The following is a 27,886-nucleotide window of genomic DNA, read 5'->3' as shown; positions in this document are numbered from 1 at the left end:
CTATTCATACTTTTCGCCATTAGATGGCGCTGAACGGGAGAGTTGATCCGCAGCCTGCAGAGTCACGGCAGATGTTAGACATGCGTTTCGCAGCAGGTGGCGCTGTTGTCGGTTCACTCCTTGTTCGGCTGATTCCTGGTCGCCTTCTATTGTCACAATTAGACAAGCCTCGGGACATCGCGACATGGGGACCCGTGATGATGAGTACGATTATTTATTTAAAGGTAAGAGTCGTGTTGAACATTAAGGGAGATGAAAGGGAATCCAGCCCACATACAGCCAGTCTGGAAATTCACCTAAGCAAGGAGCGCCTGGGAGACATTGTGCAGCAATGCAGAGCCATCTATACACACAGAGACTGGGGGAAAGGTGTGTCCGGCAGATATTCTCATTGAAATATATATACTCTACTTTATATATACTCTACTGGGAATAAATGACCATAAGCATACATAGCTTTGTATTATTCAGGAATCATTGGATGAGATGTGATCTACAGACCCTGTGGATTTGAATGGACACGTTCCTGGGCTGGGGATCATTGTGTGTATGTATCACATTTGTGTGTATGTGCTTGGGGTGTGTATTTGCATATTGATGTGTATTTGTGATCAGTGATTCATTGTGTATTGCTGCACTGTGTAATGTGTGCTGTCAGTAGCCCTGTTGTGGTGGGGGCCTGGGGCCATACAATGTTATCTTTGTGTCGCATCCCTTCTGTACAAACAGGATTCCCTTTTATATCCTGATCCAGCCAAACTCAGGAAGGAAATGTCACATTTCTCTTTGAGCTCAGTTCTCCGTGTAATAGCTTAACCCTTGTTCAGCTAAGCACCACTGCATCCCATGCAATATATACACTGCAACCTTGAATTTACATCCGCAGCATATTCACTTGAATGTATATGAATGCATGATATAATCTCCAAAGGATATGAATGATTTCTGATCCTGGATGGTGGATGTCCTTCCTATAATGCAGCTTCTTTTCCATTGCAGTTGATATTACTGGTACTTTAGTATGCCAGCTGTCCCTCCTTGAGCCACCCATAAGGGGCCTGCATTCTCAAGCAAATCTATATCTCATGACAAGGCAGCAGAAGGCATATGTTGTTCACTATTTGTGCTTAGACTATTCTAGCCTATGCTAATGCATTTCAACCATCATGGAACTACAAATCCTAGTCTAATGATAGGAGTTGTAGTTCAGACTGAATGGTGGGTTGTGTCATCCTTCAGGGCAGTGGTCCCCAACCTTTTTTGCACCACGGGCACGGAGGGGAAAGGTTTAGATGTGCGGGTGCATTTCAGGCTTACCAAAAAACTGTCCAAACAGTATTTTGGTCCTTATCGCAATCTGTAGAAAGCTTCCAGGGCGTTGCACAGCTGTTGTCATGGCAATGACGCATCAGGGAGCTGGGATTGCAGGTAATAAGTGCCTTTTTCATTGTTTTTGCAGCTATTATAGCCTACAGCTGGGACCCAGGGGGCCCAGTTCGGCACAGCCACAGTCCATCACTGGTCCACGGACCGGTGGTTGGGGACCCCTGCTTCAGGGTATCTAACCATTCGAGTTTATTGTTATTGCTTTGCTACAGATGAAGCATAGCTGCTAGGGATGGGTGAGTTTTTTCGCCTTGTTTCACCACGGAAATGACACCCACTGACTTGTATGGCGTTGCACGTTAAAAAAAAAATGACAAAAAAATGATTTTTTTGATGCCCATAGATTTTAATGGGTGTCGGCAACATTTCGCCGTCTGTGAATTTTTGGCGAAACAAAATGGGTAAAAATCGCCCAAGCCTAATATTAGCTGCCAATGCACCAGAACTATGTGCTTCTGCATAACCAACAGCACCGGAGTTCTGATGCGATAGTAAACTTGCATTACTGCATATACGTTTGCATAGGTATCATTAGATGAGCATTAGGCCCTTGTGTAAAGAAACAGCCGGAGCACAGCTACAAGCAAATGAATCTTAAAGATTAATTTGCAATTAAAAACTGCCACACATATCCATACACCCAATAAAAATAGCCCATCAGCTGCACTAAAATAGAGTAAGCAGTGTTCAGTGACATGGAACAATTGCAGGTGCTAAGTTGAACACTTGTGTACATTTAGCATATATTGCAGTTATGTCCAGTATAACTTCATTTTGTGCATCATACAGTCGAATGCAGTCTTTCCTATAGATACATACACATACATACACTAATAGACGTGAGGTTGTTGATATTTGTAGAAGTAGGAAACCACTGTGTGATTTTGTCATCTTGTGGCAATTGTGCAATGACATTATAGCGCTATGAAGGCTTCTTGGTAACAAGAAAAAGGCCATTCAGATCATTGCTTTTGGTAGCTCCTGGGGTAAGTTCCCCTTATGGCGAAAGTGAACTTGAGAAAGTGAATGTGCATTCTAGCAGAGTTGTTAACCACCCTCATGTTATTTGCAAAAGTAACAGCTGTTATACCATGAGCTAAAATCCCAATTTCCCCTTTATAGGTGCTGTTCCATATATAGTCAAGTGTCTACTGCACAATCTGTAGATACCCCAATACCTGACTCATGTCATTCCACCAGAGTTTATAACATGTCATGGGCCCATGGGAAATGAACAGGTTCTGAGTCCTGCATTTGGTCACATTCAAATCCACATAGTAAAATCTAATGAATACACAAGTGCTTGGAACAGAGGCCTCAATCCAAACGAAGCGACCACTCCAAGCTCACCTCCCTAAAGATTTTTCTTCACCTCTCGTTGGGTGCTCAGCCCGCAGCGTCCCCACTGCTAAACTACATAAAAACCAAAGGAAGGACGGCACACCAATGTTGCATAAAGCTGGTTTATTGCATAGCTCTGCAGCAATTTCACATTTTTATATGTTTCTGGTTTTAGGGCTTATGTATGGTGAACCTACTACAGACAATAAGGGTCAGATTTATCAAAGGTCGAAGTTCGAAGTTGAAAAAACTTTGAACTTTGAATTCAAAAAGACCAATCAAATGGAGGTCGAAGTTTTTTGGGGTCGAAGTGGGCCGAATCGTACGATTCGAAGTAGCTCTACTACGTTTTACTTCGACCTTCGAATTTCAAAGTTTTTTTCAACTTCGAATCGAAGTTGGACTATTCGATGGTCGAAGTACCCAAAAATTATTTAGAAATACCTTCACTTCGACCTTTGATAAATCTTGCCCTAAGTCAGAGTATTACCTAAAATCCCTTTAAGAAACTGTATGTGCTCAAGTTCTATTTAGGCAAATCTCTTCGGTAAGTCCTAACGAGTTGTAGCTCTCACAGAGGCAACATAAATTCTTTTCTTAATTAAACCACAATGGGCGGGGTGCTAGAAGACATAAAAATGATTATAATCCTTGCTCAGAAGCATTTTCCTCAGACAGTATCAATACCGTGTATTTATGGCTCCTAGAGAACTCCCACTAATTTTTTAAGCAAATTATTGCTGAGGAAGTTACTGTATACAGCAGCTTTTTCTTATCTGTGTAAAAATAGGCCTACTTTAATCATGAAAAAGCTTTGGTTTTTGTTTTATTTCTTGAGCAAAACAGGGCAAACAAGGGGATTAAAAGTGTTCCATATTTAGTCAATGGCTGGTAGAAAATTAGATTACCATTGCACAGATAATACATAATGGGCAAATGCTAACAAAACAGTCACAACAAAGAGGGGAAAGGATTGTGCACAGGTAATCTGTTTATCTTTCTTGCAAAAACAAACATGGGGTAGCTTCAGTTTCCCTGTTTCTTGAACATGTTTAATAAAGGGGTTATCACCAGACTAAAGCTAAACCCCCTTCTTCTAATAATACTACATATTTTCCCTTTACAGAAGTAGGTATTAATATGTATAGAATTTAGATCATCTATCAGTAGACATTTGGCTAAAACCATATCAATTTGTAATGTAATAATGTATTGACAGAACTTTGCCCCCTCCCGACCGTGAAACTGCTGGGGCGCACATGCACCAAAGACGCACACATGCAAGAACGCCGCAGAGGTGCAGGTCTTCATGGGGCAGCCGGGGGAGCAGCGGGTCCCACGAGCACCGGGGCCAACTGGGTTTTTTACCAGTGTCCCCCCAGGCCCAATCTGACCCTGCATCTACACCATATTGGCACTCACAATGTTGGGAAGTGCATTTTACTCATTGTGATTAATTTGTGTGATCCATCCTGCCATTTGAGAGAAGGATTTTGCTTAGTATTAGCTGGTCCCTCCAGGGGTTACCCTTACCTGTGTGTGTCAGGCCCTCCCCTCCCAATTTCTACCCCACTTCCCTACACAGTCAGCAGCACTTTACCTTCTTGGACAAAAACACAACTCAGCTGTGTGGCTCTTTTATTTTTATTTCCCTGGCCCTGTACATAGTAGTAATGTGCCAATGTTTATATATGGCTCACACCACTGTTCAGAGGGACAATTGTGACTTTTTCAAAACAGTTTTTTTTAAAGCTTTTTGTGGCACAGAGCTTAGACTAAAACAAGTGGTTGATGCATGACTTACTGTGCCTAATTATGTACTTTTGCATATCTGTGTCCATGTGGATGTAATGTGTCTTACTTCTGTGCCTTAATTCTGCAATTAAACAAGCACACACTATTGGAGCTATCTGATATAGTAAAAACGAAGTTTATTCCATATTAATAAAAGCTACACGTCCTAACACGTTTCATATCCACGGATGCATAATCTATATATTACGTGCCTATGATTACGTATCGGTGCATATGAAAAGCGTTAGGATGTGTAACTTTTATTAATATGGAATAAACTTCGTTTTTACTACATTGGCTGGCTCCAGGAGTGCATGCTCGTTTCTTTGGTTGTATCCTCACCTCAAGCTACGGGTTCGGGGCATGGCACCCGAGCCAACTGCTGTACTTGGTGAGTGGGATAGAAGCTGATATTATTTTCATTTCATCACATACATTGCATAGATTGAGTCCGAAGGTGACGGACCTGGGGTTTTACACCCAGGTCATCTTTTCCATCAGGTGAGCTGCTGTTCACCTTTACTTTGCAGCCTATTGCATTGCTCGGAGATATATGGTTCCATGCTAATTATTATTTGTAATTATCATCAGTCATTTATAGTGCAAGGATTAGAGCTGGTTGTATACATTTATTATTAATTCTGCAATTACCATAGAAAAAAATAATATGCTTAGGTTTCACTGCTATAAAAAAAATTATTTAGGACCCAATCAGTGTGTTTCTAACAAGAGGCTTTCCACCACCCAAATAGAGATTATAGGCCCTCCTGGATTACCCACTTGGATGGATTTTTGGGCAGCCCACTTTTGAATCCTCAATTAGAATGTTTAAATGACCCCTAATATCAGTATGTAGGTTATTTACTATCTACTTTAGTTACTTCTCATATCAGTGAATCCTCCTGCACCTTACAGAAATGGATGTTATTAGACAGCTCTAGGTTTCTTGTATGTATATCACTGTGTCCTTGATGATAACTGCACCCCTTGTGTCTGCTGGTTTTATGGTGAGAGAACTTTGAGAGAACAGATGACTTTTTCCTGTTTGTTAAGGTTGGAAAGGTCAAACTACAATTTCTGTTGTGACCCTGATGTACATTTGTTTTGATGTTTTAGCAGCTTTTGATGAGTTGGTTTCATAGCCTTTCAGAATTTCTGATGCATAGTTGATCTGCAGATCAGCTGTGGGCTTGCTCAATTGGATTTTTCAGATTGAAGTCTTTAGGAATCAAGATTTCCTAAAAAAGGTGTCACTATTAAGGTGTGACACTTTCTTTAACTGTTTTATCAATTCCACGTGAGCAGTGTAGATTGTGTATCTTCTGTAACATGACTGCTACAGATCTGGTTCGGCAGTTGAAGGAACTCATAATTCCTAATGTGTATGTATGTATGGTACCTTTAGAGCCCAGGTGCAGTACCCTCTTGTAATTCTATTGCATCACAGTCCGTGTCCAGGACTTTAGTTAAATCACACAATATCCATTTAAGGACATTTATCCTATCTGATAAGCTGGATAACCCAGAGGTTGGCTCGTTAATGTATGACCACCTTTAGTTTATATTATACAAAGTTAACTTAAACCCTTGTTCTTCTGTAAAACAATATTGTCCCTAAAATTCTCTCACAGGGGCATGGTAAGTTTCTGGTAGTTCTGAATGATTCATTTTGGAAGAGGAGCTTGGGGACAATTTAATGGTGGTACATTAAAAAAAAAGCCTTCATTTACTGAATGGATATTAGGCCTACATGTGCACCACCCATCTTGCAAACTACTTTTCCCCCCTTTTACTCCCTGCAGTTGTTCTGATCGGAGACTCTGGAGTGGGTAAGAGTAACCTGCTGTCTCGTTTTACTCGTAATGAATTTAACTTGGAGAGTAAAAGTACCATTGGAGTGGAATTTGCCACCAGGAGCATCCAGGTTGATGGCAAGACTATAAAGGCTCAGATCTGGGACACAGCTGGACAGGAGAGATACAGAGCCATCACATCTGCGTAAGTTCTATGATTTTCACTATAGGGTGTTTAACTGTGGTGATGTGCTCCTGTTTTTTACAGGAATGTGTCTTTATGATATAGATCAGTGCTGTCCAACTTCTATGGTACAGAATTTTTCTGGTCTACATGGTGGAGGGCCGATAATGGAAGCCAGTGTTAGCCACTCCCTGATTTTAGACCACACCCACTTTAAACTACACCCATGTTACCACAAGACAATGTCCACATTAATAGCACGCCAAAAAACCAAATGGTTGGTGCTCACTGCAGGAATGTCATTCATATGTTAAAAAAGTTAAGTCATATTAAGACATATCTGTATAAAGAAGCAGGCACTCCTGGGCTTTTTTCACAGATCGCTCGACTCCCGACCGTAAGTGAAATCAATATACTTTATTTAAACATAAGATAAATTATAAACAGCAGGCAGACAGAGTATGGCACACACAGGGAGCATAGAGCAGGCAAAGTAGGGAACACACATGGAACATAGGGCAGGCAGAATATGGCACACAGAGGGTGCATAGAGCAGGCAAAGTATGGTACACACAGGGAGCATAGGGTAGGCAGAGTATGGCACACACAGGGTCCATAGAGCAGGCAAAGTATGGTACACACTGGGAGCATACGGCAGGCAGAGTGTGGCCCACACAGGACCACTTTAAGATGTTCTACATGCAGTGACACAGTGCTGGTGCCCCATTAGCAAGGTGTGAACAGTGTAGGCAGTTTGTCTGAGTCTCAGGTGTGAACAGTGCAGGGCTTTAGGATGTGAACAATAGAGGTGTCACAAGTGTGAATAATGCAGGGGGGATTAAATGTGTGAACAATACAGGGGATTACAGTCTGAATTAGAGGTTTAAACAATGCAGGGACCAGTTTATCTCTGTAGTGATACCTTTTAAATTTTACATATGGTAAGCAAACACAGCAGGCAGACTTTCATGTGGAGGGGCACACAATGGGGGGGGGGCATCCCTGATATAGACGAATGAAACTCCCTTTTCACTGTATGTATTTACATACATTCAGTAAATTAGCAGATAGAGGGCTTCTGGTGAGTCTCCTAGAATATCTGGCCATAGATGAGCATAAAAGAAGCTTATAGAAGTGGATTGTCTACATTCGTGGTATAACTGTTGGTGGCTTGAGGTAAATGAGAAACACTTACTGAGATAATTTGTAGTTAATCATTTAATTTCTCATTAAGTTATTACAGGGGTGCAGTGGGAGCACTGTTAGTTTATGACATTGCAAAACATCTGACCTATGAAAACGTGGAGCGCTGGCTCAAAGAGCTGAGGGACCATGCGGACAACAACATTGTCATAATGCTGGTGGGGAACAAAAGTGACCTGCGTCATCTTCGAGCTGTTCCCACAGATGAGGCGCGTGCATTTGCAGGTGCGTTTTTTAACTTCACTTCTTGTAGTTGGCTGCAAAAGCTTTCTGGAAATGTGATATTTAATTATGATTACATTTATAGACTGCATAATCCCAGTTATATCTAACAAGTCACCAGGTTGCACCTAAATAAAGCAGGCAAAATGCACAACTACTAAAACCTTTTCTGTTTAGAGTTATTCTCTCATATAAGATATTTACATGTGTTGGTTTAATAACAAAAGTACTATTAGCAGACACTAAAATGGTGTCTTACAATAACCATCCCTAGATTCCCAAGAGATCAGGGTCTAGTAACTACTCTTGCAGTGTTACATTTGGCAGTTTCTGAAGTTGGGGCAGATGCATTAATTAATCACATTAATTAGCAGACCAGGAAGAAACGCTGCATTATGGGATGTTTTCATTATTCTTTTTTTAACCTTGCACTTTTTAAGTACATGTGCACTCACGGTATAAAATTGTGGTTGCTGAATATCAGTATGACCATAGGAGAATAGGCCTGAGCCTCCAAGCCTGGCAATGTAGAAAAGACAACACAGTTTTTTAATAATTTGCTTATAAAATTACATCTTTCTTTTGGACTAGGAGCTTGTTGTCTCTTTTGTAACAAACAAAATCATATACAGGAAAACAGTTCTTGGCACACAATGGTCATAGTATGGATCTGCAATGTGGCCTTGGTACATTCCAAACCCATGATAACTAGATAGAGATAGATAACTAGATAGAGTTTATCAACGTTTCCTATTTTCCTGCAATTTAGCACCCTACGCATTTCTTTCTGACAGAAAAGAATAACTTGTCATTTATCGAAACTTCCGCTTTGGATTCAACCAATGTGGAGGAGTCCTTCAAGAACATCCTGACAGGTAAGGTCAGAAATATTTTTGTTTGTAGTAAATCACAGTAAATATACTGTGTATTTTGAAAGTTATTGAAGGATGAGATGTGTAATCAAATTTCTATTTTACTAATTGGGACTTATTTAACCAAGACAATTTGAGGTGATAGGCAATTACAGCTACATACCACTCACTAGGTTTGGGGCAACCATTAAAAGCAATTTGTTCCTTATCTGGCTGCAATATGATCATAGGGATCTGACCTAAATTAAAGGGGTTGTGTACATATAAGTTAAAGAGTTACTGTCATCAGAAAATAACCTTATTATCTATCATAACATTGTCTTTGAATGCTATTTATAATTTTGCCATAAAAGTATTTGCCTGATGCTTTTACATTACCTTTCTTACTTCCCTGTTCCTCTATGAGGGGGCTGTCATATTTGTGCAGCAGGAGTCTGTTAGAATTAGTAACTCTAACTGACAGGTTAAGAAGGGACAGTCAGGTTGGAAAAACAGTCAGGTTTAAGAACTTCAAGTGACAATTACTTACAAAAGCAGAACTATTATAGAAAAACCATCAACATGACCTATAGGTAACTTTTCATGTAGATTAATATTTCGAAAACAACATTTTTAGTGTCAGTATCACTTTAAGTTCATTTTTTAAAATAGTTTTGTAAAAAAAAAATTTGAGAGCAACAAAACATGCAAAAAGTTCCTGGGGTGCCAATTGTGGGCTGCAATTTGCTATTTGGTAGCCCCTATATGGACTGGCAGCCTACAGGATGCTCTGTTATGCAGTTCAACTGTTTTTTATACAACCAATACTTGCCTCCAAGCCAGAAATTCAAACATAAGCACCCTCCCACTGGGAGCAACATCCAAGGGGTTGGCGAGCAACATGTTGCTTACGAGCCACTAGTTGGGGACCACTGCCTTAGAATATGAATGTCTACATCATACTAAAAGTTTATTTTAAGCTGAACCACCCCTAGTTACACATATTACCACTTTTATACACACATTAATTGCTAAATAGGTTGATCTGTTTGCAGTATAATAATATACTACAGAAAGTCCTCATTTAAAATTTTTTAGTATATTATAGATGTCTTGTGTCCTCCTCCTCCTTGTAAACACATCAGATGACAAGAACTGCTGAGGAGCGGGAATTATTATGCAGGAAAACTGACCAGGCAGATTTTTCAGTCTGATAAGCACATGGCTGGTATATGAGCCAGAAAACTGTACAAGAAAACCCAAGGCCTATAAAAAGGCTTGAATGTTTAAGTAACTGTGTACTGCTGGCACAGCAATTTACTTAAAGAATCAGTTTTGGATTCTGACACATTTTTGAGTTATTGCTTAGTAAAACTGATCGGTGATTACACAATTTTTCCAATGATAACATGGCTGTAAAGTTACAGGCCACACATGAAGGGGTGCTAATGGCCTACCCATAAAATGCCCAAAATGACACTAGTACAACTTGCACATCATATACTGTACAAACAGATTCAAGCTTTGAGCCTTTGTAACCGTGTAACATGCTCCTAGAGGCAAAAGCAAGATTTTGTGACATGCAGTTAAATAAAAATTCTGGAGGGAGAACACTGCACCTGGGGGGGGGGCAAATGACTTTTACCATTTAGTAAATTTGCACCAGTTTTCTTCTGTGGGTTTAGCTACAAAACATTTTTGGGGAATTTAATATGTTTTGTTAGCGCAAAAGAAGTTTGCAAAAACGTATATTAGCAACCATGTTTGTGCAATTTTTGACTGATTAAAGACCTCAAAGACTTAATCTTAAAGTTAGCACCAAATTGCTTTTTTGAACGTTAGCAGTGTATGTAACAACATTTCACAATTGCAAACCATTTTTTGCAACCAAATATTTAACTAAACTCCAGAGCAGGTGTTAAAGGTTCGCAGTGTGCAATTAACATTCACAATGCAATAAAAGCCTAACGAATAATATTTAATTGTGACAGGTGAAATTTTTATTCGCAAAGTTTTGCTCTTTGCTAATTTTGTTACATTTCCCCCTTTGTGCCTAATGTTTCTTTCTCTCATATATCTAATTTATCTCATGCAGAGATCTATCGCATAGTCTCACAGAAACAGATGGCGGACAGGGCAGCCCATGAAGATTCTCCTGGGAATAATGTTGTGGATATCAGTGTCACACCCACCATGGATGGGCAGAGATCCTTTAAACTTCAGTGCTGTCAGAACCTGTGATGAGTTGTGAATAACTTGGTATTGTGTAGAAGATATTATGAACTGATGCAGCACTGGTGGAGGAAGCAGAGCAAACAGGGCAAAACAAGTCATATCCAGGAGCTCTGTGGTGCTCATCTTTAATCAGTGCCAATTGCAATGTTATGGCTGCTACATCCTGATGTACTGGACCTCAGGATGTAGACTTTATATCACGGTTGAAGGCATAATATTGAAAAGAGGATATGTATACATATATATAAAAACATTTTGTATTGGTGCAAACCAAGCACCATTTTTTGAGTTTGTAACTACAATGGCAGCAGACAAACCAATAAAAATACAAAGGTAGATTTCTTGTTTGAAATCCATGTTCATTTTTGTGAGTGGTGCAACTGCTATGGCTTAATTAATGAAAACAGCTATAAAGGACTATACTAGACCTTTTCATCTTAGCATGAGGCGTAGTAGCATCGGTATGCCCTTTTAAGCTCAGACACAGTATCATGCAAACCCTTGCCAGAGAATAAAGGAAGCATTTTTTTAAATTTAATTTATTTGATTAAAATTAAGTCTCTAGGTGAAAACATTCCTGTAAATTAGAGCTTTCTGGATAATGGAGGAGAGAGGAGCACCTTTGATGGAATGCATTTCTGATGTTCATCAGAAATGTAGTATTTTGCCACTTATTCCAAGTGGTAAAATACTACAGATTTAATATATGAGAATGCAATAGACATCCCAGCAGTAATATTTATAAAGCAATCTGCTTTTATAAAAACTGCAATGACTGTTTTAAGGGCTTAGCCTTATGATTTGGTGAAACTGAATACAGAAACCATCTCTGTTTTTAAAGGGGTTCAAAAATTGCTCCATTATTTATGTTTTTCATTTCAAAATAAGTATTTTGTAGCAGAATATTTCCCCTCGTGTTTTCACTACAAGCAGTTTGCAGTAGTGATGTGCATGCCCGGTTCCTGCACAAAAGAGACACTTTTAGTTAAAAAGTTTTTACAAAGTATGCATAAGCTGAAGCGCCCCGTCAAGGCAGGGTCCAAGCATCAGTCCTAACTAAGTAAGTAAAAAAAGAACATTATCTTTGGGAGGGGGGGGGGGAGAAAGACAATACCTGCTTTTCTCTTTCTTAAGCATGATCTCTTCCAAAGACACCATTAGGTGGGGGTTGGGAGTGCTAGGGTTAAATTGTGTAGTATATATAAGAAGCCACACCTCGTGCACCCAATAAGAAGGGATGAGCTGCATTTTAGTGTTGTTTCTATATATATATTTATCAATTCCGATTCGAAAGAGATCTGCACTCAGGTCAATTTTTAAAAAAGGCCTGTGAGTGCGGATCTCTTTGGAATTGGAGTATGTATATACATATATATTTGTCACACACACATAACATGATATATGGGCAGAATGAGCAGCTTTTGAAGATCTGAGATAATCTATTTTATTTGACTAGGAAGACGTCATTTACAGATTTGCAATGGCTAAATAATTCAACTGATGCTAGAAAATACCAGATTATATCTAGGTTCTTGGGTTTGATTCCAGCTAAGGCACTACCGGCAACAATTTTGTATGTTATCCGTGTCTGCATGTTTATTGGTTCTTGATAAAACCAATCTTAGTCTGTGTGAATGTGATAGGACATACAGTATAGTGTAAACTCCACCTGGGCAAGAACTGATGTAAATGATAAATAATCTCTGTAAGTGCTCGGTATTCGTCGGCTGTATATAAATTATAATTAGAAAACAGCTGTATAAGATTAGACATAGTTTTGTAACTTACCCACACATTAGTGTCAAAATCATGGTAAAGGAAGACATCCAGTAACCAAGGTTCCCTTTGCTTCTTCCAGCTGATCCTTGTAAGTCGCAAGGCTAGACATATATAGTTTCTGCTAAAAACTCCTCCAGTAATACCTCTGGCACTGAACAAATGCCCCAGTCACAAAAGAGGGAAGCATCACTCTGGGATGCGATGCAAATTGCATGATTGGGAAATAAAAATATATAATGTGCCAAATCAAAATGAAGGGAGCACCCTCCATTAATGAAAAGCATATTGTCGGGAAAAGCATTTTTACTTGCGGTGAATGATTCATGCTTTCCACTGCAGGGGAACGCACAGAGAAATGCAGCCCAGGCTTCATTAAACGCAAGAGAAATGCACATTATAGCAGTATTTCACATTGGAAAAGTTACTTATGTATTGAAATATGTGTTGAAAATATACAGAAAGTGGTTTTTTTTTAAGTTGGTTTTTGTTACAATAAACAGCAACCTGCTTATGAGTGTTGGAGTTTTATGAGCAGTGGAGCCATCTTAAAGGCCTGCTATTTTATTTGGAATCCAAATGAAAACTTAAATAGGTCTTATCCATAGGTGATCATTTCTCTAACTAATCTGACAACCCTACAAAATGGTTGCACAAAAGATTTGTTATACGTTTCTTGATATCCCCTTGTAGATGCAGATTTAAATACAAGCAGATTTCCATAAATAATATGAATGCCAACACAAGTATATGGGTGCAAAACAAGAGCTGGGTTGCTTTTTTTTTAGTGCTTTATTTTTTCCATAACTGTTTATAAAGTACAGTACAGGTTATATGTGGGCTAAATCTTGTAGTGCATTCAATGCTAGAAATATGCCTAGACCTCTGAGCTCATCTTGCATCTTTAATGGGTAGGAATAATATTTAACTTCATCTACTCCAGAAAAGTTTGCTCTGACAAGGAGTTAGCAGAAGCTTGTGGGTAACACAGACACAAAGGGGAAAAAGTATACAAAATACCATCCCTAAATGAGTGGAAATAGTCATATGAAAAATTTGCAGACAATATAATCCATAAAAAAAAATTCACATATGATTTGAAACTGCTATCAAAATTCTGAATTGCTTGCTTTTTATTTAAACTTTGAAGCAGCAAAGTTCATTCTAGTGGCTTTACCTAGCAGACAGAATTAAATAAAAAAACAAAAATAAAATAAAATACAACAGAACAAAAATGGTTCTAAAACTGTTAACAGGGAAACAAAACAGGTTCCCCAGTTTCTAATTATATGGTGGGGGTAAACTTGCTTTCCCAGCTCCCAGCTCCAATGGATTTCATGGTGGTCCATTTATGAGATCTCATACAGTAGTCTCATCTGATGCAAACTTTAAAAGTTTGGAGGATAGAAAGGAATGATGAATTGTAGTAGCTGTTTTGGAGTCTGGAATCAGCAACAGTACTTTCTGATTGGTCCGTCTCCACTCAGAGTATAACTGACAGTGGTAGCGGAATGACACCTGTGAGAGAAAAACACTGAGCTTAAGCTTTTAGTTTCAAAAATTCTATTTTTTTTCAGTCAACGTGAGGGTCCAAACGTGGCAGGAAATTAAGAGGAGCTGTGGTTACTCTCTACACCAACAAATTTTGTGCATCACCAGATAAAGTTTTCAAATCTATAAACTTACTGATATTCATAATACATGGACATCAGTTGTGATTGTCTAGCCACCATGCAAATACCAAATATGATATTTTGTTTTGTATAATTTTCTACATGTATGGCCAGCATTATGCGATTAGTAAGACAGCCTTTGCTAGTCAGTTCTTTAATACTGGAATGGCATGGTTCTTTGAATTCACTGCTGTCTGACAAAGTATCAGTAGGAGTTACACTGTCTGATTTAATCACACAAGTTATCACATCCCTGCTTTATTTTATGGAGTCAGAGGAATTTTCATTTAAATCAATAACCACATAACCAGCTGGAATTTGTATTTTTTTTTTGGTTAAAGGGGGTTATTTACCAGAATTCGAAAATTTCTCACTACCACTTCGAACAAACTCCTGTGCACTTTAGTGTAGTTATCAATAAATTTACTTGAAAAACATCTGGTGCGGTAAAAGACGAATAATCGTGAAAAAGTCTGAATCCTACAATTTTTTAGGATTGGACGCCTGAAAACTCCCATTTTTTAGGACTATCGCCCAAAAACAACAAATTATTCGGATCATTGTACGAAACCCATCGCAGATCATGATATCTTCCAATTGTAAAAGGGACATATGCCACTGACCTCGGCAGGTATAAGATGGAGTACTTTTTTATTTGTACTTTTAATAGCCTCTCAAAATAAATTGAGTTATTTTTCTACATAAAAAAAAACAAACATGTTTTTCCCCTTTAAAAACACCAACCAAAAAAACCGAACTCGGACTTTAATAAATAAATCCACTAAAAGTAAAATCTAAATGTATTATAGCTGGAAAAATACATCAAAATACTGTAGCATTCTGTCTTAAACTTTCTTAATGGAATATGCAGCTGCTTATGCATCTTGATCTATACACATTTTAAATTTGTTCACTGAAAAGGTTTATAATACTGCTGTGGAAAATACCTGAGGTGGCGTTATAAGGTATTTCTCAGTCTGATAAGAATACCACACACAGTCAGGTCCATAAATATTTGGACAGAGAAAACATTTTGGTTCTGTACATTACCACAATGAATTGTAAATGAAACAACTCAGATTCACTTGTACTGCAGACTTTCAGCTTTAATTCAATGGGGTGAACAAAAAGATTGCATAAAAATGTGAGGAACTAAAGTCTTTTTTTAACACAATCACTTCATTTCAGGGGCTCAAAAGTAATTGAACAAATTAAAAAAACTGCAAATAAAATGTTCATTTCTAATACTTGGTTAAAAACCTCTTGCTGGCAATGACAGCATGAAGTCTTGAACTCATGGACATCACCAGATTCTGGGTTTCCTCCATTTTAATGCTCTGCCAGGCCTTTACTGCAGTGGCTTTCAGTTGCTTTTTGTTTGTGGGCCATTCTTCAACAAGTGAAATGCATGCTCAATTAGGTTCAGATCAGGTGACTGACTTGGCCGTTCAAGAATATTCCACTTCTTTGCTTTAATAAACTTCTGGGTTGCTTTGGCTGTATGTTTTGGGTCATTATGAAACGCCTCCCAATCAATTTGACTGCATTTAGCTGGATTTGAGCAGACAGTATGTCTCTGAATACCTCAGAATTTATTCGGCTGCTTCTGTCCTGTGTCACATCAAGGATAAACACTAGTGTCCCAGTGCCACTGGCAGCCATGCATGCCCAAGCTATCACACTGCCTCCGCAATATTTTATAGATGATGTGGAATGCTTTGGATCATGAGCTGTTCCACGCCTTCTCCATACTTTTTTCTTGCCATCATTCTCGTAGCGTTTGATCTTGGATTCATCTGTCCAAAGAATGTTTTCCAGAACTGTGCTGTTTTTTTTTAGCAAAGTCCAATCTAGCCTTTCTAATCTTGATGCTTATATATGGCTTGCACCTTGCAGTGCACCCTCTATTTACTTTCATGCAGTCTTCTCTTTATGGTAGACTTGGATATTGATACGCCTACCTCCTGGAGAGTGTTGTTCACTTGTTTGGCTGTTGTTAAAGGGGTTCTCTTCACCATGGAAATGATTCTGCAATCATCCACCACTGTTGTCTTCTGTGGACCTCCAGGTCTTTGTGATTTGCTGAGTTCACCAGTGCATTCTTTCATTCTCAGGATGTACCAAACTATAGATTTTACCACTCCTAATATTGTAGCAATTTCTCGGATGGGTTTTTTCTGTTTTTGCAGCTTAAGGATGACTTGTTTCACCTGCATAGAGCTCCTTTGACCGCATGTTGTCCACAGCAAAATCTTCCACATACAAGCACCCCCCACTAATCAACTCCAGGGCTTTTATCCACTTCATTGATAATGATATAGCGAAGGAATTGCCCACGCCTGCCCATGAAATAGCCTTTGAGTCAATTGTCCAATTACTTTTGAGCCCCTGAAATTAAGTGATTGTGTTAAAAAAGGCTTTAGTTCCTCACATTATTATGCAATCTTTTTGTTCAAACCACTGAATTAAAGCTAAAAAGTCTGCAGTTCAACTGCATTTGAGTTGTTTCATTTAAAATTCATTGTGGTAATGTACAGAACCAAAATTAGAAAAAAGTTGTCTCTGTCCAAATATTTATGGACCTAACTGTACATGTTGCAATATGCACTTTTTGGCAATTGCCACTTTTTTTGCTTGAGTTCACATTTCATGTAATTTGAGACAAGAAAAAGATGTATTTTGAACAAACTTTTTTTTTCCAACCAGGGCAAAATTGCTATAAAAGAAAAAAATTAAATTGTTTAATATTCCCCTTGGTAATATACTTACCAATGTCCAAAGAACATAGATAGTAAAAAGTGCTATAGTGAGAGCAATGAGGCCGACAGCTTCCAGTCGACTGTTAAACTGCAAGTGATCTTGTGCTCCACGAAGACACAACCAGCCAGAAATGGCAGCTAATGGAGTGATGAATAGGAAACACACCATGTCACAGAAAAGGGTCCTCTTTTCATGCCGGGGTCCTGGGTCCTTAAGCCACTACCAAAAACACACAATACAACATCAAAGAATCATATATATAATAATTCCATTAGAACAATTACCTGACCACCTGTTTCTGTGGAAATAATTGTATTTTTAGACTAATAAATGTTGCACATAGCATATAGGAGGGGTTGAGATATGCTAAATGATGGTACTTTACTTCTGTCACAGGCCTTGGTCTTCTTTCGACAGCAAATTCTGTGTGACACAGTTCACAATAGCTTGTATTAGAAGAGGACAGCCATTTTTCCAGGCAAGTTTTATGTACTGTCCCCAAGGTTCCCGTGCAATCACAGGGGGACAACAGTCTCTCTCCATTTCCACCTTCATGGCATATTCGACAGATAGGACCATCACTAAAGAAAAAAAAAAAAAAGATACAGCTGTAAACTCTGGTGTTATTCCTTCAGCTTTCGAATATGCATTGATTACAATGTAAAGAATTGGTGGTGGCTTGATCTTTAATTTCCTTTTAAGTCAACACTTCAGTCTAAACCCTTCCCTTTTATTCAGAACACCCAATATCAACAGCTAATAGGAATACTTGCCAAATTAGCTTTCTTACCTCTAATTTACAAAAGAAGAGCAATATGCAAAAATAACAAATCAACATGGCTTAACCCAAAATTCGCCATTATTTTGCAGGATTTCTGCAAAATTGTGCTTGCTGCAAACCCACCCACCAATAAAAATGCAACAATTTGCTCTGGGTACTAAACGGAGAGCATTTGCAAGGGTGGTATAGTGGCAAGACATGGGTGGCTCTCAGTTGTGTGCTGCTTAGTAGGTACAAAAGTGAGTGCCTATAGCAATATGCAAAGAAAGCCTTGTACTTAAAAGATAGATCTTTGTGCTAACAAATGTTTGCTGACTCAGGTATGCCAGCGTTCTTTTGCAGAGACAAAATTATGTATTTTGAAGAATGTGTGTAGTTGTTACAAAATAACGTCTGATGTACTTGTGCAAAGCATGGTGAAGATTTCCGAAGCGAAAATTCCCATGTAAATATATCTGCCCCTTTGACTGTTAAGATGGTGCTGGATGAACATGCCTGATTGATCTCCTTCTTCACAGTCTTCACAATCAAAGTGAGAAGGAAAGCTCAGAAAAAAATGGGGGTGGAGTGCCACGCTGAAAAGCAATTATTATGCACTGATTATTTCACACAATTATTTAAGTTACTACACAAGATATATGCATCAACATGACATACATTTTTATGACATATAGTAGAACGTGTATTTTCCAGTTTTACCAATTGTAACAAAGCAGTGCTTGCTAAGCTATTCTGATTAGATGGCCCTTTGCATACTGTAGGCAAATGTTTGTGGAACAGTCATACACCCACCCATTACACAAAGAGGTCAGTATTGCATAGAAACATAAAATGTGACCAAAATAAAGTTACAAGGTGCTGATGTAGGAAAGCATGCTCAATACTGCAAGTCCAAGCATATTCTTATCAGGTTTATGACCTCTAGTACAGTTTACAATGTATCTATCATGAAGGAACAGAACACTTTTACAGGAGCAGGTAAACTTATCTGATATAGTTCTGTGCCCCCTCCCACTGGGTGACAAAGCAAAAATGTATCTATTGTTTATAAACAATCTTTTACAATATTTGTGCTTTAAATATTTTATGTAAATATATTATTAAATATGTATAAGGGGAAAGACCTATGTTCCCTATATGAACCACCTGCTTCTTGGCGATGTTAATTTTTTTTTTTGTTTCAATATTTCTTTATTGCAGAAATTCAATAATTACATCTCAGTACATTGATATAAAATGTTCACGTAAACAGCCGTTGAAGACAACAGATCATAGTTAAACATAATACATACAGGGGTTGCATGGGAAAGGAAAGGAAAAGAGAAACAGATCAGGACAGGGAGAAGAGACGAGAAAAAGAAAAGGAAAAAAAAAAAAGAAAGAAAGGGGAGGGGGGGAAAGGAGATTTCTTCCATACACTGCACCAAGCATTAGTTAATTTTTTTTTTACAGTTTTGGAAAATAAATAGATCTTGTCATATTAACAATATTTGTATTTGGGTTTAATTAAAAAAAAAGGAGTGTTCTCAAAGCTCCTTTCTGGAAAAGTAGCAATGCACAGTTCCTTAGGGATCTTCTCTCTGACTTTAGCTCCCCATAGACGTGACAATTCTTCTTGCAGAACGACCGAATTTAGGGAAGTCCGACCAATACTTCGAAATTATCGTGCGGTTAGTGGGATTCGAACGATCGTACATATTGCCATTTTTCGGCCAACATCTGTCAGGAAATTGATCGGCCAGGTTAAAAAATCTTTGTCGGTCCCAGTGCAATCTATCTATGTTTGCAGCACCAAGCAGGCAGCTCCCCTTTGTTTTCCTGGCAAATTGGTCTTTTTAGTTGATGGTCAGATCATACGATCGTTCCGAGAAAATCGTGGTCTCACGATGAGGATCGGATATTTTAAAAATCTCAACATCTATGACCAGCTTAAGCCTGGGGTTCACCAACACTAGCACAGAGGAGGAAGTGCACGTATTACTCTGTACTGCACGTGGCCCTTTAATTTGCATTTCCCTGATCTGATTGGCTGATGCGATTCAATGACTAGCAAAGAAGGCAAAAGAAGGGGCACATGCAATAGCAAGAGCTGTCTGCGCCTCGCTGCCATACAATTACACAAAGTTACTAAGTGCCATAGGTGGAAGGCACTCTGGCCTTACAACAGGAAATAGAATTATTATTATTAACTAAGCACCACATTTTGACAAAAAAAAAAATTGTAATGTTTCACTAATAGTAACACCATCAACTACAGGAATCTTTTAGTATCCCTTTAAATCTCCTTTGGATATGTGGATATTTTAACTTTGAATACCTATACCATTTTTATAATGTTATTACATTTCCTTATAGTATTATTCTTTGCAAGCCTTGGGAATTGATACAATAAAATAATAAACAATTAGCACACTATTCTGCATACCTTTGTGTACCCAGAGCCTTGATCACTGTAGACAGCAGCTGTCCATCTTTGGCAGTTACTTGGGTGACATACTGTGGCCTCCCTAAATCTGACTCCTCCAAAGACTTCAGGAAGGTGGCGCTGTCAGTACAATCACACAAGGAACCTGGAAGGTGGCAACAGTCGCCTGTAGTCATGGCAACCCTCAGTGCCTTCCTCCTTTAAGGAATGCATACAACAGCCATGGTGGGTCTGTAATAAAAAAGTGATTAAAAAATAGTAACACAAGCTTTTCTGGAAACTTTCATTGACTTTATCCAATAATGTTGTATTGTGTACCATTGGGTCACTTATATCATTTGCACCAAGGATAGCTCTCAAGTGAAAAATGCATTACACAGCCATATATACTGTTTGCTTTTCATACATGAATCTGCCCAGTTGTAGTAACTCATAGAAACCAAGAAAGCAGAAAGCATTACGAATCACCAGTTTAAAAGCCAGAGCCAGAACTAGGGGTAGGTAGAATGTGCCTAGGGTGCAATGGCAGAGGTGCGCCAGGCACATACCTCTTCTGCATGGCCAATCATGCACACACATGTGCACGAGGCTTGGGGCAGAGAGCTAGTCGGTTGGTTGCTATGGGTTACTGCACCTTGGATTTTGTGCCTATACACAATTCAATGGGCTGTCAAGTTAGAAGCCAATATCTCCATGGGTATATGCACCAAAATGTAGATTCTTCATTCATACAAATTCACCGCCTGCACCATAAATGTCATATTTAAATAGCCAAGAAAAAGACTGTTAAAAGGTTATATGAGATTTTTTGAGAAGATTTTTTAATGAAATGATAATTTACAAGTATGCAAGCATGTATAGCAAATCTGTGGGAATGAATTGTAATGTTTGCATCATCTTATAGCAGTTATGATGCTGGGTATTCAGAAACCTCCTGTAAAAACTTTGGACAATTTGGTAAATTACTACAGGTAAACAATCAGCAACCAATGAAAAAGTCGGGGCAATACGTTTCATGGCTCCTTATTGCCTATGTTTTTCTGTTAAGTTGCTACTGTAATTGTGGATTAAAGCCTTCCTTTAATCAGTGGTGAAACTAAGTTCCTAGCACAAGATATGCTGTAGTCAATACAGTGGGTGCTGATATACATTTTTGAGGATAATTAAGCATTAAACTAGGGAACCATAGTAAAGACTAAAGGGCAGATTTATCAAAGTGTGTAATTAGAATTTACCAAAGGGATTTTTAAAAGCATATTTATCAAATGGTGAACTCCATTGATAAATACAATTATAACAATTCCATAGGAATGAATAGAAAGTGGTGTGGTTAGTTCTAATCTCACACTTTGATAAATCTGCCCCATGTGTTCCTGGGGACAGGCTGGGACTGGCAATGTGCAAATTCTGGCAACTAACAGAGCGGCTGCTGTAGGAAATTACTAGTTATTGGGATGGTAAGAATTGTTGGGCCTCGGTGTACATTTGAATGGCTAACACACAGTCAAACACACAAGTTACCAGTGCAGGGCAACTGCACATTATATTTTCATAACATTTGGACACTTTCATTTTTTGGTGTTACTGTTCCTTTAACCTTCTACGTGGCACTGTATCAAAAGCTTTAGCAAAGTCCATTACATCCACTGGCATCCCATAGTGGATGTTCCTGCTCACTTTCTCGTAAAATGCAATTAAATTAGTCTGGCAAGATCTGTTATTCATAAAACCATGCTAGCACAAACTCATAAGGGCAAATTCACTAAAGGGTGAATTTTTGCCAGCGTAGGCTCCGCCACTTTGCAAAGCATGAAAGGACCAGTAACATCAAACTTTTTTTTACAAAAATTCTTTAGTACACAATGAAAAAAATACACCAAGTCAAATTATACTTTAAAATCAAAAAGTCTTTATTAAGAAATAACTTACAGAAACTCTGCTTCATGTCCTCTACAGAAAAGGGGACAGGGCGACCATCCATCGATCGGCGCTCGATTTCTCCTCCCTGGCTCTCTGCTGCTCGATCCTTTAGCTCCCACATTCCGTGCTTCAGTGGCGACAAGTCAGAGTGTCGCTGCATGATTGCATGTAAAAAGTGTATCAAAGCGTGCATTAATATAGGCCGCGTTTTCACTGGCTCCAGGCCATGTAGAGAACTACTTATGCCATGGTATGAAGAGACAGGCAGGGGCACAGGTGAGCGAACATTTACAGGCAACATGCATCTCATGTCCGGGATGAGCGGGAGGCAAAAGGAACAGTAGGCAAGACATACCATGTAATGCTATGGCTTAGGCCACAGGGGGTTTGAGCAGCTGGGACTCGGGGAGTTCAGCCTCGAGCTCCCGGAACTAGTTCGATTAGAAGAAGACGCAGGTGCCCCTGAAAGCACAAAAGTGAGGAAAGCTGTGCCCACATGGAGTTACTCTGCCTTCCTGACAGGTTAGTGCAGCTGAATCGTGCGCACTGTTTCTTCAGCTGGAGGCCTGCTGTTTCTTATGCCTCCCGCTCATCCCGGACATGAGATGAACGTTGCCTGTAAGTGTTTGCACACCCGTGCCCCTGTCTGTCTCATCATACCATGGCATAAGTAGTTCTATACACGACCTGGAGCCAGTGAAAACGCGGCCTATATTAATGCACGCCTTGATACACTTTTTACATGCAGTCAAGCAGCGACACTCTGACTTGTCGCCACTGAAGCACCGAATATGGGAGCTAAAGGATCCAGCAGCAGAGAGCCAGGGAGGAGAAATCGAGCGCTGCTTCATGGATGGTCGCCCTGTCGCCTTTCCTTAGAGGACAGGAAGCAGAGTTTCTGTAAGTAATTTCTTAATAAAGACTTTTTGATTTTAAAGTATAATTTGACTTGGTGTATTTTTTTCGTACGAATTTTTTTGAAATTTTTTTTTGATGTTACTGGTCCTTTAATTCGTTACCACTACCTTAATTCACTAAAATGCGAAGTTGCGTCTCTGTAGATGAACACTGGCAGTTTCACTAGAGTTAATTCGTTAGCGCAAGCATTTTATAGCTAGCGTTCAAACTTTGCTAGTACACTTACTCATGTCAATTTGAACAGGGCGGTACATATAGGTCATATATACGTCTTTATTAGAGATGTTGTGCAAATGCTTCAAGTGGCCACTTATTATTACAAACGTCCAAGGAAGCATAATAAAGACAAAAGAGATCTCTAATGCCCTAGACATGAGCTTGGTGATGTCCCTGTGGATGGGATTTCTTTCAAATGTGTCAAGTATCTTATCCCTTTACTACCCCTTCCAAAAGCTCCCACTGATGTCAGACTAACAGACCAATAGTTTTAAGGATTAGAATGGGACCACACCATATCAACAATGTGCCAATTTCCTGGCATCAAACCAGACCTCAACTCAACCAATAAGAAAAAATAAGTAAAACGTTGTTGTTTTTTTTTATGCAGAAGAAACACACCCAGCGTTTTAAGCAGGTACAATGAATAGCTCTGCCATGTGCACCCTACGAGTGAGAGGGAAGAACCGGGAAGTGTATTGGAAGGAATGCAACAAAAGGCAGTTTTAATGACACAAATGTTAGGCCACAGGCTCAGCAAGATAACTCCATCTTCAATGCGGTCATACAATAAAAGATAGACAGCAGAGGGATAGCATGTACAATTATTTTGCGTACACGTAATGATGTCAGGAGGTGTTACAGCGCATATTTACATTACCTGACTCTCCGCTGCCAGACTTTACTCCTCTGGCCCATCCGCTTCACACCGGGGCCGCCATGTCCACCACCTCCTTTCCTGTCTGCTGCGCTGGAAGCGTAACTATGTAACGCTCAAGTGTCGGAGCAGCGGATTAAAGTAATAGAGAATGTCACCTACTGCTGCTCCGCTACCTCTGTATTGCTACGTAACCTCTGGCGTAATAGAACAAGGCTATACACGCTACGTAGAAAGCGTGAATGCACAGATGTTACGTTCGAAGCGTAAAATAACGGAGCATCCACAGCTGCCTATGCACAGCTGGGCATGCGGAACGTCAAAATTACAAGCCAATGAGACTGAAGAAGGATGACATGTGACCGCGACTCTTGCTCCATTACTGAAAGCTCAAGTTGTAAAAATAACAAGTTGGGGTGTAAAGCTGTATGTTTAGAAACGCAGCGACGATAGAAGTGGCTACATACCCGATACTCCTACTTTTTCATAGATTATCTTTATACTGAACTGTGCGTTACGTTACTTCTGGTATGCTGCAATTTTAGCTATTGACTAAGCAAGCCCTACACCCATAACCCATAACGCCGGTGGATTTATGAAGAAAATCTGTTGCTGGGGGGACTTCTTATTTTTCATATAGACATTATTTCTATGCCTATATTATTATTATATGGGCACCTATATATAAACACAGCACTGCACCCATGCTCAACAATTGAGTAACAATTGCCATTGGCGCTGGGTGTTCTCCATCTCTCCTCTTCTTTCTCTTCTCCTTCTGGCTTTGGTTCTGCTGGAGGTAGGGGGCAGCTAGTACATTGCCAGTCCCAATATGGCTAACTGCTGATGTCACAGGTGTGGCAGCCTCAGTACAGGAAGTGTGTACTAAAGGGCAGTTATAAAAGTCAGTTAAAAATGAGCCAGTGTTGAAAAATCCTGCTTTTGCGTATAAGGAGGTAAAGCCTGGGGAGAGAGGGTGCCATTCCTGAAATATTGGAAACTGGAGAGAGGAGAGAGCAGCAAGGAGAGTCAAATACAGAGAAATAAAAGGAAAAGCAAAGACAGATAAGTAAAGAGGGTGAGACATAACTACAACAGTTTATTATAACACCCAATTTCTGTGCAATCTTTGACACAGCGGCAGAGGAAAATGACTGTTAGAATACAAACATAATCTAAACAAGATATAATTTGTTCACATAATTCCTTTCTAGAGCTATTCAAAAAAGGGATTTTATGAGTACCAAAGGAATAAAGTGAATTGAGGAATGAACTCATATGCCTGGCACCTATTTATAAATACAGCCTTACTATATAATGTTCTTTATAGTGCTTGTGGTGCCTTCTCTATATTATGTTCTTGGGAGATCAGTGCCTACTGCTCCTTTTATGTCTTTTGAGTACCTCACAGTCTCTGCATGTAATGTACTTTAGGTGCCAGAATCTTTTCCCCGCTTTTTTGTGCTTGTAGGGCAGCATTCACAGCTCTCAGTTAAAATTGTACATGTGGTGTTAATACCCCCTGCCTGCAGTGCCAGACTTTAAGCAAATTTTGCCCCCAGTGCTATGGTTTGATTTTCATGAAAATTCAGTGAAAGTCCACTACCTGTATTCTCGCTGTTGTGAACCGATTGTTGGGCCCAAGGCCTCTGCATGTATGGCTAACTTTAGCTGAAGCACTTTGAGTTTTTTATGACAGTGCTGAGTTGTTAAAGACGACTGCTTAGAGATACTTATTCAAGGTATTATAGAAAACTGCTACATATTACAAAAAGCAGTCTCTGCATCTAAAGTAAACGAGAAAGAGGAACTTTAGCACTTATACATGCTACATGGTGGCCAATAAGGACAACCATGTTTGGGGGTTTTAACCTTGAAAGCAGCAAGTAAGTTGCAGGTAAAACGTAGTCGCTGTGTATAATGAAGCAATAGAATTCTTAATGAAGCAGATGAAAATTGAGATTAGGACTGGCCAGATTAGGGATGACTTTGACGTAGATGGCCATCTTAAATGTATTGCAATATATGGACAAACAATCCCTGTTTTGTTTTCAATGTCTTAAATATATTGATAATGAGTGCAGAGGACCTCTTGTATTTGTCTGTATGAATTTTTGTGGTCACAGCCTCATTGCTCTCCTGCTTAGTGGTTTTAAAATTAGTGGTGAGCACAACTTTTCCTTGTTAATTATATATATGTAAAAATGTAATTTTTTATATTCAACATAAATATGTGACTTGAATAAAATAATTTAAAACAAACACATAAGTGTTTCCCAAAAGCCCTCAAGCCCCTAACCCCCAGACCTGAAAATGCTGAATGTCTCATTCTATCTAGTGAGACTGCTAGGAGCGGTCCCAGCTGGTTCATGGTCACACAGATGCATCCAAAAAATATGCAACACCAACCCCTGAAATATTTGGTAGTCTAACCTGTACATAAATATAAATACCAGGTCAGTGACAATAAAAATGATTTTGGGTCAGGTAATACAGACTCAGGAAAACTCCATCCTTCACACATATAGCCAAATGGCTTTGTCAGTAGTTCTCTGGATGCAAAAAGCCTCTTCAAGTGATCCAGTGGCAAGGAGTAAGGAGATAATTGGCTCTTGTCAGCAATTAATTAGCCCGATCTTTGATCCACACAAGTTAATCACCACTAATTTATATACAAAATGTAATGTTCAGGAAAATTATATATGTGAGAGGCTCTGGATTGAATCAATAAGGAATATACAAAACACACAAAAGAATTGGGGGCATTTATACATAGAATTACCCCTTTGCCATCCTGCTATCTGTTCTGGGGGGTATTTATACATAGAATTGCCCCTTTGCCATCCAGCTATCTGTTCTGGGGGGTATTTATACATAGAATTGCCCCTTTGCCATACTGCTATCTGTTCTGGGGGTATTTATACATGGAATTTCCCCTTTGCCACCCTGCAATGGGTTCTGGGTGGCATTTATACATAGAATTGCCCCTTTGCCATCCTGCTATCTGTTCTGGGCGGTATTTATACATAGAATTGCCCCTTTGCCATCCAGCTATCTATTCTGTGGGTTATTTATACATGGAATTGCCCCTGAGCCATCCTGCTATCTGTTCTGGGGGACATTTATACATGGAATTGCCACTTTGCCATCCTGCTATCTGTTCTGGGGGGCATTAAAATGACTTCCCCCTTTGCCATCCTGCTATCTCTTCTGGGGGTTATTTATACATGGAATTGCCCCTGTGCCATCCTGCTATCTGTTCTGGGGAGCATTTAAACATTGTTCTGGGGGGTATTTATACATAGAATTGCCCCTTTGCGATGCTATAATGGGTTCTGGGTGGCATTTATACATAGAATTGCCCCTTTGCCATCCTGCTATCTGTTTTGGGTGTGTATACATGGAATTGCCCCTGTGCCATCCTGCTATCTGTTCTGGGGTATGTATACATAGAATTGCCCCTTTGCCATTCAGCTATCTGTTCTGGGGAGTATTTATACATAGAATTGCCCCTTTGCCATCCTGCTATCTGTACTGGAGGGTATTTATACGTGGAATTGCTCCTTTGCCATCCTGCTATCTGTACTGGGGGGGCATTAAAACATTGAATTGCCCCTGTGCCATCCTGCTATCTGTTTTGGGGGGCATTTATACATGGAATTGCCCCTGTGCCATCCTGCTATCTGTTCTGGGGGGTATTTATACATAGAATTTTCCCTTTGCCACGCTACAATGGGTTCTGGATGGCAT

General features: G+C 39.3%; 2 protein-coding genes across 3 annotated transcripts; one reads left to right on the top strand and one right to left on the bottom strand.

Annotated features, from left to right (window-relative positions):
* Window positions 1-108: 108 nt before the first annotated feature.
* On the top strand, window positions 109-11,345 carry rab11b.2.S (RAB11B, member RAS oncogene family, gene 2 S homeolog). The gene is made up of 5 exons (XM_018243625.2): window positions 109-224; window positions 6,324-6,519; window positions 7,733-7,926; window positions 8,718-8,798; window positions 10,870-11,345. Exons 1-5 carry the CDS (start codon window positions 185-187, stop codon window positions 11,013-11,015), a joined length of 657 nt encoding a protein of 218 aa, XP_018099114.1. The 5' UTR covers window positions 109-184; the 3' UTR covers window positions 11,016-11,345.
* A 2,191-nt stretch (window positions 11,346-13,536) lies between these two features.
* Window positions 13,537-24,425, bottom strand: marchf2.S (membrane associated ring-CH-type finger 2 S homeolog). 2 transcript variants are annotated; one of them, NM_001095261.1, is given in 5 exon segments: window positions 13,563-14,303; window positions 17,228-17,437; window positions 17,604-17,799; window positions 20,425-20,655; window positions 24,140-24,305. In NM_001095261.1, coding segments are annotated over 4 exon segments (741 nt in total). In that variant the 5' UTR covers window positions 20,601-20,655; window positions 24,140-24,305; the 3' UTR covers window positions 13,563-14,144.
* Between the last annotated feature and the right edge of the window lie 3,461 nt (window positions 24,426-27,886).

Source organism: Xenopus laevis, chromosome 1S (assembly GCF_017654675.1).
Source record: "Xenopus laevis strain J_2021 chromosome 1S, Xenopus_laevis_v10.1, whole genome shotgun sequence".
NCBI lineage: Eukaryota > Metazoa > Chordata > Amphibia > Anura > Pipidae > Xenopus > Xenopus laevis.
This window is presented reverse-complemented; position numbering and strand designations above follow the sequence as displayed.

Bases quoted from the DNA above. Each gene is read 5' to 3' on its own strand.
- rab11b.2.S (XM_018243625.2), top strand. From the start codon at position 185: ATGGGGACCCGTGATGATGAGTACGATTATTTATTTAAAG. The intron at 6,520-7,732 runs GTAAGTTCTATG...TTTCTCATTAAG, and splicing joins TACAGAGCCATCACATCTGC to TTATTACAGGGGTGCAGTGG. The intron at 7,927-8,717 runs GTGCGTTTTTTA...TCTTTCTGACAG, and splicing joins TGAGGCGCGTGCATTTGCAG to AAAAGAATAACTTGTCATTT.
- marchf2.S (XM_041576267.1), bottom strand. From the start codon at position 24,177: ATGGGCCAGAGGAGTAAAGTCTGGCAGCGGAGAGTCAG. The intron at 17,800-24,139 runs GTAATGTAAATA...TTTTTTCTTTAG, and splicing joins GTCTGGCAGCGGAGAGTCAG to TGATGGTCCTATCTGTCGAA. The intron at 17,438-17,603 runs GTAAAGTACCAT...TGTTTTTGGTAG, and splicing joins GACCAAGGCCTGTGACAGAA to TGGCTTAAGGACCCAGGACC.